At 43.2% G+C, this 17,272-nt stretch overlaps 1 protein-coding gene across 3 annotated transcripts in view; it reads left to right on the top strand.

The window, feature by feature from the left end:
* LOC139392500 (IQ motif and Sec7 domain ArfGEF 3a) overlaps positions 1-17,272 on the top strand; it is a 180,034-nt gene that overhangs the window by 159,559 nt on the left and 3,203 nt on the right. For all 3 annotated transcript variants that reach the window (XM_071140497.1, XM_071140500.1, XM_071140498.1), the window contains 3 exons: positions 573-731; positions 9,414-9,503; positions 9,975-10,018. In XM_071140497.1, the coding sequence (XP_070996598.1) occupies positions 573-731; positions 9,414-9,503; positions 9,975-10,018 (293 nt within the window). The remainder of the gene's footprint in view (positions 1-572; positions 732-9,413; positions 9,504-9,974; positions 10,019-17,272) is intronic.

Here is a 17,272-nt window from a genome sequence, read left to right as displayed (position 1 = left end):
TCGTCAAAGTGCCATTTAAAAGAGCGAAGGGGAGAGCGAGGCGCGCCGGAGCACGGATAGTGAGAAATGAAAACAGAAAACAGTCGCGACTAATCTCATTTCCCCAATGAATTTATTGGCTCTTTTGCCTCATTCCCTTCTTTGGGGAAGGAGAAAAAAGCATTCTGATATTTTTTGTTGCTACTGTGTCAGTTGAAGATGTGAGAAAATTGTTCATTCTTTAGTTACCTGGCTGTGATGGATCAAGCCTTTATTTTGCTTTGGGGGAACTCATCTCTGTTTAGTGATTGAAACCATAATACTTGTTATTGTGAAAAGAAACTCCAGTACAGTTACATCCCTGAATACTCCACAAACTAGTTCATGGATCTATTTGACCAACGTTTTGGTACAAATGCCTTTAGCCAATCTGGGTCTATTGCAATATGTACTGTAACTATTAGTGGTGGGCACCAATATCATTGGATATCGATATGAGGAAGACATTTGGTGATATCCTTTCATCCTTCTTATTAGCCAACACTATTATGTAAAAAAAAAGTGATCTCCTTCTCATCTCTCCTCCTCCTCAGACTACCCCCATGGCATCACCATCATCTCACCCTTCGGCTCAGACAAGAAGCAGGTGCTCAACTTCTGTGCTCAGAGCGCCGAGGAGCTGCTCAAGTTTCTAGAAGATCTGAAGGAGTCCATTGCTGAGGTGTCAGAGATGGAACAGATACGCATTGAATGTGAGTACTGTGGATGAGGTGTGTGTGTGTGTATGTGTGTGTGTGCTCCGTTGCTCCAAACTCAGGTGAAGAGGGAAAGGGGAAAAAGAAACAGCTTATGCAAAATAATGTATGAATCATCCATCCCTCCATCCGCACAGAGATTCTCTTTCATTTCTCAAAAAGGAGAAAACTAAAATGGAATCAGGGTGCCGCAGGATTATTTACGTAAGTGCTAACAATGGGGAGAGGAAGATGTCAACAGTCTATCTGTCTGTCTACGTGTGCATGTGTCTGTGTCTACATGCATGTGTCTGTGTGTGCATGTCTTTGTATACGTTGATGTCATTACATAACCACACTGTGTTCATGCTCATATTCCTCCTAGCACCCATACAAATTACATGATTGTATCTCTAACATCAATGACTACACCAAAGATACAATTATTTATGCTCCCAATACTGAGATCATACACTCTGTTCTGATGCGTTTCTGAAAAACAAGAGTCAGGGAACGGTTGTGTTTCTATTCTGCCTAGGGGACTGTGCGTGTGTGTCTGTGTGTATGTGTTTGCCTGAGTGTTTGTGCATGTCTGCCTGAGTGTGTGTGCATGTCTGCCTGAGTGTGTGTGCATGTCTGCCTGAGTGTGTGTGCATGTCTGCCTGAGTGTGTGTGCATGTCTGCCTGAGTGTGTGTGCATGTCTGCCTGAGTGTGTGTGCATGTCTGCCTGAGTGTGTGTGCATGTCTGCCTGAGTGTGTGTGCATGTCTGCCTGAGTGTGTGTGCATGTCTGCCTGAGTGTGTGTGCATGTCTGCCTGAGTGTGTGTGCATGTCTGCCTGAGCGTGTGTGCATGTCTGCCTGAGCGTGTGTGCATGTCTGCCTGAGCGTGTGTGCATGTCTGCCTGAGTGTGTGTGCATGTCTGCCTGAGTGTGTGTGCATGTCTGCCTGAGTGTGTGTGCATGTCTGCCTGAGTGTGTGTGCATGTCTGCCTGAGTGTGTGTGCATGTCTGCCTGAGTGTGTGTGCATGTCTGCCTGAGCGTGTGTGCATGTCTGCCTGAGCGTGTGTGCATGTCTGCCTGAGCGTGTGTGCATGTCTGCCTGAGTGTGTGTGCATGTCTGCCTGAGTGTGTGTGCATGTCTGCCTGAGTGTGTGTGCATGTCTGCCTGAGTGTGTGTGCATGTCTGCCTGAGTGTGTGTGCATGTGTACATGTTTGTGTTTAATTGTTTATTATTTGGTTATAAGGATCCCCATTATCTTTAGCAGAAGCAGCAGCTACTCTTCCTGGGTTCTACAAAAACACTATAAACATGACACTGATTCACTGATAGACAAGGAAAGTCACACACATTTAAAATACAACCATATACAAGCAACACAACTAAAATTGTCTCTGTGTGTGTGTGTGTCCCCTCACAGTCCCCTCTGTTCCATGAGATGTTGTTTAAGGGTTATTTTGCTGTTTGCTGAGTAAATGAATATGGAAGATAGTTCCATGTGATCATGGCTCTGTATAATACTGTATGTTGCCGTGAATTTGTTTTGGACTTGGGGACTGTGAAGAGACCCCTGGTGACATGTCTTGGGGACTGTGAAAAGAGCGCTGGTGGAATGTCTTGGGGGCTCTGAAGAGACCCCTGGTGACATGTCTCTCTGTGAAGAGACCCCTGGTGGCATGTCTCAGGGACTGTGAAGAGACCCCTGGTGGCATGTCTCGGGGACTGTGAAGAGACCCCTGGTGGAATGTCTTCGGGACTGTGAAGAGACCCCTGGTGGCATGTCTCGGGGACTGTGAAGAGACCCCTGGTGGCATGTCTTGGAGACTGTGAAGAGACCCCTGGTGGAATGTCTTGGGGACTGTGAAGAGACCCCTGGTGGCATGTCTTGGGGACTGTGAAGAGACCCCTGGTGGCATGTCTTGGAGACTGTGAAGAGACCCCTGGTGGAATGTCTTGGGGACTGTGAAGAGACCCCTGGTGACATGTCTTGTGGGGTATGTATGTGTGTCTGAGCTAAATGTTATTTGATTATGCAGACAATCTGGAATTTCCACCACAGTAATATTTCTCATAGAAACAAGAGAAACAGTAATCTCTTATAAACCCTCAACCAGGAAATACTAGCATGCATATTGTTGATGTTAGTTCTGGATGTGCAAGGCATGCTGCTCTGTTTTGAGCCAGCTGCAGCTTTGCTAATTCTTTCCTGTTAGAGCCACCAAAGGGTGCTTTACTATTTTTAGGCAGTGGAATTACTTTAGCTTCCTCCCACGCCTGTGGAAACACACACTCCTTTAGGCTTTGGTTAAAGATATAGCAAATCAGGGTGGCAATACAGTCTGCTACCTGTGCATGTGTGTGTGAGCGCACACGCGCTCATGCATGCATGTACAGTATGTGTGTTGTCGTATCATCAGCATCTCCCTGGGCAGCGTTGATTTCTTATCAGCCTTACCCTGGGATTAACCCTGGAGGTTTCCCTGCCTTGCCTGTCTGACAGTGCCTTGATACTCTGTGAGAGGATAAGTACAGAGAAACAAGTCCCCGCTGCAGCACAGATGTAAAGGTTGAACACATTAACAAGGAGAAGCTAGAGGCCTGGGGTCCAAAAGAGAGGAGCGATCAGGAAGAAACCGTGCTGTTGGGGCTTACTGACCAATACTAAAGAGAGAAAAACAGCCATACAGGGCACACAGACTTTTTAAACAGGCTACTGATTCACAAATCAACCCCTACCCCTAGGCACTTTTCAAGATCTGAAACGATTAGATAGGCTAAGGGGAAGTTTCGTAATATTGGATACCCCTATCAGAGAGCCCTTCTTCTATCATTCAAACATCTTATACTTTCAGATCTGCCTTGGGGTGCGGACTAGGAGACTATTTCGAATTGAGCCTATGAGGTGCTGGTTCTAGCCAGGCAGGCACCTTGTTGTTTGCAGACCTACCAACATGCACGCATTTTGCGCACCAACTACGCAATTCTCTGTCCATGTACGCAGGTACGAGATCCGAGTTAAAAGTACGCAGAAATGAATAGGGGCTTATTTTTTATGTTTTATTTGTTTTACATTTTAATAAAAAATAATTATACTGAGTAAATCTAACATCCCGATTCTCGAGCTGCAACACACAGACATGTACGGAGTTTGTGTCAACGGACATGGAGATGAATACATCATTATTCGACGTAGCTACCCGGTGTCTGCCCCTCCTGTTTGTTTTGATGCTGAGTTTGCCAACTGTCAGCTGTACGTGAACACATTGACAAATCTATTTTCGACTCTGTGTGCTGTGGAAAGGTAAACACTAATTGTTTCAAGCTAAGAAGATGTACATTCAGTGGTCTCTAAAGTGCCAGCAGTTCACTTGCATTTGCTAGTGAAATAAATTAAATGCAAATACGAAAAATAACTGGTCTCATTTGTGCGAGTGTGATATTTTATTATGCGTCCCATTAGTTGTTTTTTTCCACGTAACATTACGATAATCACGCAACCTGATAGACTGTAACTATGATCCACGTCACAAAAAGCATTACAAAAGTATAATCAAAAATAAATATAACCATCTTGGCATTAAATTGAGTTGGGATTTTAGAAGACTGCTCGATGAAGAATGAGTGTCTGGTATCAGCTATAGAGGCCGTGCTTCTAAAATGCCTTTGCACTAGATTTGAGATTGTATAAATTTCCAAAATCTGAAATGATGTATGCGCTGCAAAGAAATACCATAGGCACCTTTACATCGGCTGAAACACCGGACTCTTCTAGCGAACAGCGGTCAGATTCCCTTGGCGGTAGCCTAGTTACGCTTTGTGTAGCCAATTTGTGCTCTGTGTCGATGCGATCATTTGTTTTTGTTTTTATGTTTTCAAAATGATTTTGCTTTTAGAGTTGATTAGGAACCGTGTCTAAAAAGCCAATACTTGTGAGCTGGCCCTGTAAGAGGTGACAAGCGTTCCTCTACTATAGAGACTAAACTTGGGGTCATGTGCTAAGAAAAACATTCTAGATAATTATCTCCATTCTACACTGTACAGGAAATGGAATAAACATACTGACCATCTGTGCTAATTCCACAAAACATATATTTATTTCATATGTTCTGTACTTTTATTTCTATTTTGTAAACACCTTTTTAGAGGAGTGAACTGAACCAGGTGTGATCCATTATGTTTGTCTAAGCACGGTGCTCATGAAAAACAAGTAAGCATAGGTCCCAAACAAAATAGCTGCTAATTTAGTAAATCATTGTTGTTGCAGCCAGTCAGTAAAGCAATGTCAGACGATGAGAGTGAGGAGACTGAAAGAAACAGACAGAGCAGCTTTTTTAAACGGATAAGACGTTTGTACATTTTGTATCTAAACAAATAACTTTGTGTGTTCTTTCTATCTCCATCTTGTTAGTGACGTTTACCATGTGTGTACATGGGATGCTGTCAGGAAAGAAAGTATTCCAACCTTGTATGGACTTGATTTGGTACAATTCTATAATTGCAATCAGACTCACAAACAGCGCGTGCACGAGCGTGGGGGGACCCCATTTCGGCATGTGCTATGCCCGCCAGTTGAATCTCCAATTTGCCGAGCGCGTCTGGTACTGGTAAAAAGTTAGACAGGGTTGGCATGTATGTGTTTGTCTCCCAGTCTGATTCCTGACAGAGACCCTGGCCACTGACCTTTTGTTAGTGTTCTCTGCTACAGAGCAGCCAAACACTCTGGACAAAACAAGAACAAAGGAGAGGGCAGCTCTCCTGAAAGCAGCCAGGGAGAAGAGATGTGGAGGAGAGTGGTGTGTGTGTGTGTGTGTGTTTTCTAGTTTGTCTGTTTGCTTTAGGGAAGTCACACATGCGTACACACTAGCACAGGATGCATGCACATGTGCGCATACACACTAGCGTGCACACACATACATACACACACAGGCACCTGATATAATAATAAACAGATTGCATTTTGCACCCCTGTCTCCACAAGATTCATGTTTTTGGTTTGAGAGTTTTGCTTCACAGCCGCCCCTGTTTGGTTCAGTGTGGAAAGAAAGCACTAGTTGCACCACTTGTGTATAAAATGAAAAGGCAAAAAGCCATGATCCCTTATTGATGTCACCTGTTAAATCCACTTAAATCAGTGTAGATGAAGGGGGAGACAGGTTAAAGATATGATCCCTTATTGATGTCACCTGTTAAATCCACTTCAATCAGTGTAGATGAAGGGGGAGACAGGTTAAAGATATGATCCCTTATTGATGTCACCTGTTAAATCCACTTCAATCAGTGTAGATGAAGGGGAAGACAGGTTAAAGATATGATCCCTTATTGATGTCACCTGTTAAATCCACTTCAATCAGTGTAGATGAAGTTGGAGACAGGTTGAAGATATGATCCCTTATTGATGTCACCTGTTAAATCCACTTCAATCAGTGTAGATGAAGGGGGAGACAGGTTAAAGATATGATCCCTTATTGATGTCACCTGTTAAATCCACTTCAATCAGTGTAGATGAAGGGGGAGACAGGTTAAAGATATGATCCCTTATTGATGTCACCTGTTAAATCCACTTCAATCAGTGTAGATGAAGGGGGAGACAGGTTAAAGATATGATCCCTTATTGATGTCACCTGTTAAATCCACTTCAATCAGTGTAGATGAAGGGGGAGACAGGTTGAAGATATGATCCCTTATTGATGTCACCTGTTAAATCCACTTCAATCAGTGTAGATGAAGTTGGAGACAGGTTAAAGATATGATCCCTTATTGATGTCACCTGTTAAATCCACTTCAATCAGGGTAGATGAAGGGGGAGACAGGTTAAAGATATGATCCCTTATTGATGTCACCTGTTAAATCCACTTCAATCAGTGTAGATGAAGGGGGAGACAGGTTAAAGATATGATCCCTTATTGATGTCACCTGTTAAATCCACTTCAATCAGTGTAGATGAAGTTGGAGACAGGTTGAAGATATGATCCCTTATTGATGTCACCTGTTAAATCCACTTCAATCAGTGTAGATGAAGGGGGAGACAGGTTAAAGATATGATCCCTTATTGATGTCACCTGTTAAATCCACTTCAATCAGTGTAGATGAAGGGGGAGACAGGTTAAAGCTATGATCCCTTATTGATGTCACCTGTTAAATCCACTTCAATCAGTGTAGATGAAGGGGGAGACAGGTTAAAGATATGATCCCTTATTGATGTCACCTGTTAAATCCACTTCAATCAGTGTAGATGAAGTTGGAGACAGGTTGAAGATATGATCCCTTATTGATGTCACCTGTTAAATCCACTTCAATCAGTGTAGATGAAGGGGGAGACAGGTTAAAGATATGATCCCTTATTGATGTCACCTGTTAAATCCACTTCAATCAGTGTAGATGAAGGGGGAGACAGGTTAAAGGAGGATTTTTAAGCTTTGAGGCAACTGAGACATGACTTAGGTACCAGGCACACCGGTGTGTGTCATGAACTGCAACCACAGGAGGTTGGTGGCACCTTAATATGGGAGAGCAGGCTCATGGTAATGACTGGAGTGGAATGATATCAAATAGATCAAACACATGGTTTCCATGGTTCCCAGGTGTTTGATGCCATTCCATTCGCGCCGTTACAGTCTCTGTTATGAGCCGTCCTCTCCTCAGCAGCCTTCACTGTCTGCAACGCTGCTGGGTTTTTCACGCTCAACAGTTTCCCCTGTGTATCAAGGACGATCCAGCACCCAAAGGACATCCAGCCAACTTGACACAACTGTGGGAAGCATTGGAGTCAACATGGGCCAGCATCCCTGTGGAACGCTTTCCACACCTTGTAGAGTCCATGCCCTGATGAATTGAGGCTGTTCTGAGGGCAAAATGTTTGGTACAGTCAGTGTATGTAGCCTACTCACTATGGTTGTTGTACACAAGTTTAATGATAATAATGATAAGTTAATAATATGTTTGTAATATTATTATTATGGGAACATGATCAATGACCAAATTTAAATGCAAAACTCAACTTTCAGACTTTCAATTAATTATTTGAGGTGGGATTTTCAGGGGGGGAGATTAGTAATCTAGTTATTAAAACACCTTTTCAATATCATTTATTGTGGCAAAACCTAAGAAAAATCGTTGTGTTCTGTTCATAAAAATGGGTTCCTCGTGTTAAGAAGCAGTTTTAAAAGCTTTTGCACCCCCATTTTCAGACAAAGTCAAGTGCCAATGCATGAACACATACACACACACACACACACACACGGTGGACATCTTCCCCTCCTCTACGAAGGCGCCCCATTGTTAGCACTCGTGTAAATAAGCCTGCGGCGGCCTATTCCATTTGTTATTGTTTATTTCTCCTCTTTGAGAAACGAAAGGGAATTCCTGTGTGGATGGAGGGATGGATGATTCATACATTATTTTGGATGAGCTATTTCTTTTTTTTCATCCCTTTTTTTCCTCCGTTGGACTGGAGATACACTGGGGGATGTTGCTGTGACACAAAAGGTCACCTGAGTTTGGAGCAAGGAAGCACACACATTCACACACACATTCACACACACATTCACAGACACACACACATGCACACACACACTCACAAACACACATGAAAAAACAGACACACACATTCACAGACACACACACATGCACACACTCACTCACAAACACACATGAAAAAACAGACACACACAACACTCCCGACTATTTCCCATGAGGAAAGAGACTTGAAAAAGGACTCAACTATTCTGCACAGTCATTCTACTGGAGTACAGCTGCAGCAGAATTACAGAACCAAGCAGTCCGTGGGGACACAGCAACATTTAGCCGTCGCCAATGGAAATGACAGGCAATCATCATCAACCGCACAGTGGTGCCCCAAATGGCAGCCTATTCCCTATGCAGTGCACTACTTTAGACAAGGCCCCATAGGGAATAAGGTGCCATTTGGGACACCGTGTAGAGTTGAGTGACTCTAGGGAGGAGGCAGAGGACTCGCCCCCACTTGTTTTTCTGTTTTGTCTGTCACTGTCTCTGTCTCTACTGCTACTGCTGACTCTCTTGATGTCTGTCTGTCTGTCTGTCTGTCTGTCTGTCTGTCTGTCTGTTACTCTCTGTCTCTGCTGCTGTTACTCTCTGTCTCTCTTTATGTCTGTCTGTCTGTCACTGTCTCCATCTCTGCTGCTGTCACTCTGTCTGGCTCCCTCTATGTCTGTCTCCCTTGCACATGCTGTTCCCTCTGTCTGTGCCCCTGTCACTCATTCTGTCTCTCTCTTTATCTTCCTCTCACTCTCTATCTCTTCTGCAGTTGTTGTCTATATTCCTCTCTCACTGTCCGTCACTGTTGGTGCTTCTGTCTCTGTACGTCTCATCCTCTTTCGTCCCCCTCCCTCCCTCGCTCTCTCCCTCTCTCTCCCTATCACCACTCTTTGTCTCAGCCTCACCCCATTTCTCCCTCCCTCTTACTCTCTCCTCTCTCTTCATTTCCTTCCAACCCATCCCTCCCCTACACACTCTCTGTTCGTTACACTCTCTGTCCGTCTCTCTCTCTTTCCGTCTCTCTCCCCCTGTCTCTCTCCCTCTGTCTCTCTCCCTCTGTCTGTCTGTCCGTCTGTCTGTCTGTCTCTCTCTCTCTCCCTCCCTCTCTCTCTCACTCTCCCGCTGTGTCTGTCTCTCTCTCCCTCTCTCTCTCTCTCTGATGACTGTCTTCTGTCCTGTGTAGGGGAGTTGGAGAAACAACAGGGCTCGAAGGGAGTGTCAGCTAAGAACAATGGCACTCTGGAGCTACGCAGCAAACAGGGCTCCCCGTCAGGTGTGTGTCTGTGTACACATGTGTTTGTGCACCTAACCTAAGCTAACATGCAATACTGTGAAACATACTACTCTCCAAACACACATGCTCTACACACACACACACACACACACACAAACACACACACACACACACACACACATTTGTTTTACTATCCTTGTGGGGACCAAACAATTGTTTCCCATTTAAAAATCCTATTTACCGTAAACCTAACCCTTAACCTAACCTAACCTTAACCCCAAACCCCTAAACCTAACCCCTGACCCTAAACCTAACCCCAAAGCCTAAAATAGTATTTTTCCTTGTGGGGATCGGTGAAATGTCCCCAAGTGTCCGAAATCTCCTTGTTTAACTATCCTTGTAAGGACATCTGGTCCCCACAAGGACAATAAAACCAAAAACATACACACGCCATTGATTTTGGCCTCATGCTTCCGTCAGCTCTTATGTTGGTGTCATTTTGATTGACAGGCAAGCAGGACCTGGATGAGAACAGTGGACACAATGCAGTGGAGGTAAGTGCTCACTGATAGGCCAAGTCTTAATGCAGGTAAGTGTTTATTTGTATCTATTGTCACTGGAGCAGAGGCCTAGGCACCACAGAAGTTAGCCTGTCCTAGCACAACGCTAGTGCGTCTGTATGTGAGTGAATGGGTGAGTGGGACTCTATTGAACTAACTATTGACCCTATTGAACTAACTATTGACCCTATAGAACTCCGATCAGACAATACATCTGCCCCCCATATAGCATGACATATTCATATACAATACCAGTCAAAAGTTTGGACACACCTACTCATTCAAGGGTTTTTCTTTATTTGTACTATTTTCTACATTGTAGAATAATAGTGAAGACATCAAAACTATGAAATAACACATATGGAATCATGTAGTGACCAAAAAAGTGTTAAACAAATCAAAACATATTTTAGATTTCAGATTCTTCAAAGTAGCCACCCTTTGCCTTGATGACAGCTTTGCACACTCTTGGCATTCTCTCAACCAGCTTCACCTGGAATGCTTTTCCAACATTCTTCCAAGTTCCCACATATGCTGAGCACTTGTTGACTGCATTTCCTTCACTCTGCGGTCCTACTCATCCCAAACCATCTCAATTGGGTTGAGGTCAGGTGATTGTGGAGGCCAGGTCATCTGATACAGCACTCCATCACTGTCCTTCTTGGTCAAATAGCCCTTACACAGCCTGGAGGTGTGTTTTGGGTCATTGTCTTGTTGAATATCAAATGATAGTCCCACTAAGCTCAAACCAAAAATCTCAAATTTGGACTCATCAGACCAAAGGACAGGTTTCCTCCGGTCTAATGTCCATTGCTTGTGTCTCTTGGCCCAAGCAAGTCTCTTCTTCTTATTGGTGTCCTTTAGTAGTGGTTTCTTTGCAGCAATTCGACCATGAAGGACTGATTCACGCAGTCTCCTCTGAACAGTTTATGTTGAGATGTGTCTGTTACTTGAACTCTGTGAAGAATTTATTTGGGCTGTAATTTCTGAGGCTCAAAACTCTAATGAACTTATCCTCTGCAGCAGAGGTAACTCTGGGTCTTCCTTTCCTGTGGCGGTCCTCATGAAAGCCAGTTTCATGATAGCGCTTGATGGTTTTTGCGACTGCACTTGAAGAAACTTTAAAAGTTCATCATGTCTTAAAGTAATGATGAACTGTCGTTTCTCTTTGCTTATTTGAGCTGTTCTTCCCTTAATATGGACTTTTTTTTTATCAAATAGGGCTATCTTCTGTATACCCCACTACCTTGTCACAACTGATTGGCTCAAATGCATTAAGAAGTAAATAAATTCCACAAATGATCTTTTGACAAGTCACACCTGTTAATTGATATGCATTCCAGGTGACTACCTCATGAAGCTGGTTGTGAGAATGAAAAGAGTGTGCAAAACTGTCAAGGCAAAGGGTGGCTAGTAAGAATCTCAAATATAAAATATATTTAAAATGTTCTAAAAATGTTGGTTACTATATCATTCCATATGTGTTATTTCATAGTTTGGATGTCTTCACTATTATTCTACAATGTAGAAAATAGTAAAAAAATAAAATAAAATAAAAACTTGAATAAGTAGGTGTGTCCAAACTTTTGACTGGTACTGTAAATGTCCTTAGTATTTGTTCTAGGTAGGTAGGTAATAGTAGTAGGTAGAAACATAGGAAGTGGTTACTGCATTATATACAGTTGAAGTCGGAAGTTTACATGCACCTTAGCCAAGTACATTTAAACTTAGTTTTTCACAATTCCTGACATTTAATCAGAGTAAAAATTCCCTGTCTTTGGTCAGTTAGGATCACCACTTTATTTTAAGAATGTGAAATGTCAGAATAATAGTAGAGAAAATTATTTATTTCAGCTTTTATTTCTTTCATCACATTCCCAGTGGGTCAGAAGTTTACATACACTCAATTAGTATTTGGTAGCATTGCCTTTATTGTTTAACTTGGGTCAAACGTTTCGGGTAGCCTTCCACAAGCTTCCCACAATAAGTTGGGTGAATTTTGGCCCATTCCTAATGATAGAGCTGGTGTAACGGAGTCAGGTTTGTAGGCCTGCTTGCTCACCCACGCTTTTTCAATCCTGCCCACAAATTTTCTTTAGGATTGAGGTCAGGGCTTTGTGATGGCCACTCCAATACCTTGACTTTGTTGTCCTTAAACCATTTTGCCACAACTTTGGAAGTATGCTTGGGTTCATTGTCCATTTGGAAGACCCATTTGCGACCAAGTTCGAACTTCCTGACGTCTTGAGATGTTGCTTCAATATATCCACATAATTGTCCTCCTCATGATGCCATCTATTTTGTGAAGTGCACCAGTACCTCCTGCAGCAAAGCATCCCCACAACATGATGCTGCCACCCCTGTGCTTCACGGTTGGGATGGTGTTCTTCGGCTTGCAAGCCTCCCCTTTTTCGTCCAAACATAACAATGGTCATTATGGCCAAACAGTTCTGTTTTTGTTTCATCAGACCAGAGGACATTTCTCCAAAAAGTACAATCTTTGTCCCCATGTGCAGTTTCAAACCGTAGTCTGGCTTTTTTTATGGCGGTTTTGGAGAAGTGGCTTCTTCCTTGCTGAGCGGCCTTTCAGGTTATGTCGAAATAGGACTCGTTTTACTGTGGATATAGATACTTTTGGGCCCGTTTCCTCCAGCATCTTCACAAGGCCCTTTGTTGTTGTTCTGGGATTGAGTTGCACTTTTCGCACCAAAGTACGTTCATCTCTAGGAGACCAAACGTGTCTCCTTCCTGAGCGGTATCATGGCTGCGTGGTCCCATGGTGTTTATACTTGCGTACTATTGTTTGTACAGATGAATGTGGTTTGAATTGCTCCCAAGGATGTCTTGGCTGATTTCTTTTGATTTTCCCATGATGTCAAGCCAGGAAGCACTGAGTTTGAAGGTTGGCCTTGAAATTCATCCACAGGTACACCTCCAATAGGCTCATTGACATCATTTGAGTCAATCAGATGCTTCTTAAGCCATGACATAATTTTCTCAAATTTTCCAAGCTGTTTAAAGGCACAGTCAATTTAGTGAATGTAAACTTCTGACCCATTGGAAGTGAAATAATCTGTCTGTAAACAATTATTGGAAAAATTACTTGTGTCATGCACAAAGTAGATGTGCTAACCGACTTGCCAAAACTATAGTTTGTTAACAAGAAATTTGTGGAGTGGTTGAAAAACAAGTTTTAATGACCCCAACCTAAGTGTATGTAAACTTCCGACTTCAACTGTATTGCCTGGGCCAGGGGTTTGGAGGTGGCCCTTTGGGCTTTCAGGTGAGTGAGAGAATGAGTGAATAGAAATGGTAAATTACCATAATTCTAGGGGGTGTTTCAACTTTTATTCAGTTGACATAACCTACCACAATACTGCTGTGTGTGTATGTTTCTGTGCGAAAACGTAGCATTCCACATGATCAGCAGAACTATAGTACCCAAAGGCTTTGCAATTACCACTCTGGAGGTGCTACATGACCTTTTGTATCCCTCCGCCAGAGGACTGGTGAACAGAGGCAAACACACCCGGTCAATGTGACATTCAGGGCCTGTTTAACAAGAGGCAGTGTGCTCGGGCTCCATTGAAACAAGGCTTTATTTGTTCTAACAGTCAACAGGCCCACTGCGGTAACTGGGTTAAATGACTGGGTTAAATGACTGGGTTAAATGACTGGGTTAAAGGACTGGGTTATAGGACTGGGTTAAATGACTGGGTTAAATGACTGGGTTAAAGGACTGGGTTAAAGGACTGGGTTAAATGACTGGGACTGGGTTAAAGGACTGGGTTAAATGACTGGGTTAAATGACTGGGTTAAATTACTGGGTTAAAGGACTGGGTTAAATGACTGGGACTGGGTTAAATTACTGGGTTAAATGACTGAGTTAAATGACTGGGTTAAATGACTGGGTTAAAGGACTGGGTTAAATGACTGGGTTAAATGACTGGGTTAAATGACTGGGTTAAATGACTGGGTTAAAGGACTGGGTTAAAGGACTGGGTTAAAGGACTGGGTTAAATGACTGGGTTAAAGGACTGGGTTAAATGACTGGGTTAAATGACTGGGTTAAATGACTGGGTTAAATGACTGGGTTAAAGGACTGGGTTAAAGGCCTGGGTTAAATGACTGGGTTAAATGACTGGGTTAAAGGCCTGGGTTAAAGGACTGGGTTAAAGGACTGGGTTAAATGACTGGGTTAAATGACTGGGTTAAATGACTGGGTTAAATGACTGGGTTAAAGGCCTGGGTTAAAGGACTGGGTTAAAGGACTGGGTTAAATGACTGGGTTAAATGACTGGGTTAAATGACTGGGTTAAATGACTGGGTTAAAGGACTGGGTTAAAGGACTGGGTTAAATGACTGGGTTAAATGACTGGGTTAAATGACTGGGTTAAATGACTGGGTTAAAGGCCTGGGTTAAATGACTGAGTTAAATTACTGGGTTAAAGGACTGGGTTAAATGACTGGGTTAAATGACTGAGTTAAATGACTGGGTTAAATGACTGGGTTAAATGACTGGGTTAAATGACTGGGTTAAATGACTGGGTTAAAGGACTGGGTTAAATGACTGGGTTAAATGACTGGGTTAAATAACTGGGTTAAATGCCGATTTGGAGTTGTATTATTAGTAATGGAGGTATATTGTAGTTGTAGGTATGTCGTACCTCCCAAGGCCAAGGTGGATAGAGTACGTGTCGGTCTTAGAGATCGGGGGGCTCCATTTGCCCTTGACCACCCTGCCCTGCCATGGGTCTATTCTGTCTGGATAAAGTGTAGCATGTATGGAGGAAGGTTTTTCATTGATTAATTATGTGCCATTAATGATATCTGAAGTTACAGTCATTAATCACATAACAGGTCAATTCATGTTGTACCCATGATCTATATACAGCCTGTAAGACACAATCTGCAGTATGTCCAGCTTGCTCAAAAGGAAGCTGAATATGTGTGACAGAGGGAGAGATGGATAGAGAAGGTGAAAGAGAAAGGGCGGGAGGGGGGTGGGAGAGAAATCAAAGGAAGAGCGTAACTCATTGTTCGTTAAGGACGATGATGAAGATAAAACATCTAGTTTATTACATTATGAATAGATGTACATCAAAAGCCGTCATTGGAAATGGCATCCATGTCATCCATCTAGCTTAAGGGCAATACGGAGCCCAAACCCACATGAAAAATCAATATGGACCTGCCAATAGTCATTCTTGTCACAGTTCCATTACCAAGCTTGCATAATAATCTAAAGCAGGGCTCCCCAACTGGTGCCTGTGGGCCGAGGTTGGCACGTGGGTGGTTTTATTTGGCCCCCCAAGTTTACTGAGCAAAACATTTTCATTGTTGGACATGAAAAACTAACATAACAACAGACCAGGAAATCAACTCCAAGTTATTTTAATTTGGGAAATCTGTTCCCAAATATTCCCACCGGGGCCTAAAAATGTATTTTTGGTCCACCAGCCACTGTGTCAAGTAGATGAAAAAAATCTGTCTCACTTTACTGACCTGTACCTGCGCCTCCAAAAACGAATCTATCAGCGCTTCACTCACAGTGTGCAAAGCTGTTGCTGCGCAAGGTGGGATGTAGGATTCTTATTTCTTTGTGCGATTAGCAGCTATGAAACAAAGCAGCAGAAATACTTTGAAAACAACTACATCAGCATTTCTTTGCTACAAATCGCACATTATGTTCATACTTGACCTTTGAGTCTATTTTTATTCACAAATGCGAACATAATGCTCCGCTGTAGAGCCCTGCAAATTGACCCCCCGCCAACGTGGCTGGTGGAATAGACATTCTTATCCAACAATACCTAAATCTACCTGCATTTGGCATTGGGCTGGGGTTCATTTTATGCCCTGATTCCCATGCATAATAAAGAGACATGATCGTACTGTATATAAATGTAAGCCAGGTTTGAAATGATTATGTTCTAATTATCTTCCGACCACCTGACCCTCCATTCAATAAATAATGGTCCCGCAGTTGAATCTAGTTGATCCCTGGTCTAAGGCCTAGCCTACCATGCCAAAGTTCCTTCCTAAGAGTCGCCCCTATCATACAGTGTCTTTGGAAAGTATTCAGACCCTTTGACTCTTTCCACATTTTGTTAGGTTACAGCCTTATTCTAAAATTGATTAAATGGTTTTTTTCTCCTCAATCTAAACAAAATAGCCCATAATGAAAAAGAAAAAACTGTTTTTTAGAAATGTTTGCTAATTTATAAAAATAAAAAAATGAACTGAAATATCACATTTACATAGTGAAATTATTCAGACCCTTTACTCTTCTTGGGTATGGCACTATACGCTTGGCATACCTGTATTTGGGGAGTTTCTCCAATTCTTCTCTGCAGATCCTCTCAAGCTCTGTCAGGTTGGAAGGGGAGCGTCGCTGCACAGCTATCTTCAGGTCTCCAGAGATGTTCGATCAGGTTTAAGTCCGGGCTCTGGCTGCACTCAAGGACATTCAGAGACTTGTCCCGAAGCCACTCTTGCGTTGTCTTGGCTGTCTGCTTTGGGTTGTTGTCCTGTTGGAAGGCGAACCTTTGCCACAGTCTGAGATCCTGAGAGCTCTGGAGAAGGTTTTCATCAAGGATCTCTCTGTACTTTGCTCTGTTTATCTTTGCCTCGATCCTGACTAGTCTCCCAGTCCCTGCCGCTGAAAAACATCCCCACAGCATGATTCTGCCACCACCATGCTTCACCGTAGGATAGTACCAGGTTTGCTCCAGACGTGATGCTTGGCATTCAGTCCAAAGAGTTCAATCTTGGTTTCCTCAGACCAGAGAATCTTGTTTCTCATGGTCTGAGAGTCTTTAGGTGCCTTTTGGCGAACTCCAAGCGGGCTGTCATGTGCCTTTTACTGAGGAGTGGCTTCCGTCTGGCCATTCCACCATAAAGACCTGATTGGTGGAGTGTTGCAGAGATGGTTGTCCTTCTGGAAGGTTCTCCCGTTTCCACAAAGGAATTTGTGAGCTCTGTGAGAGTGACCATCGGGTTTTTGGTCACCTCCCTGACCAGAGGTGTGCTGCAGACATGGTTGTCCTTCTGGAAGGTTCTCCCGTTTCCACAAAGGAATTTGTGAGCTCTGTCAGAGTGACCATCGTGTTTTTGGTCATCTCCCTGACCAAAGCCTTTGCTTTGCTCATTTTAGCAGGTCGGTCAGCTCTAGGAAGAGTCTTGGTGGTTCCAAACTTCTTCAATTTAAGAATAATGGAGGCCACTGTGTTCTTGGGGACCTTCAAT

The sequence above is a fragment of the Oncorhynchus clarkii genome, chromosome 33 (assembly GCF_045791955.1).
Source record: "Oncorhynchus clarkii lewisi isolate Uvic-CL-2024 chromosome 33, UVic_Ocla_1.0, whole genome shotgun sequence".
Taxonomy (NCBI): Eukaryota; Metazoa; Chordata; class Actinopteri; order Salmoniformes; family Salmonidae; genus Oncorhynchus; species Oncorhynchus clarkii.
Note: the sequence above shows the minus strand (reverse complement) of the source record. Positions and strands in the feature narration are given on the sequence as shown.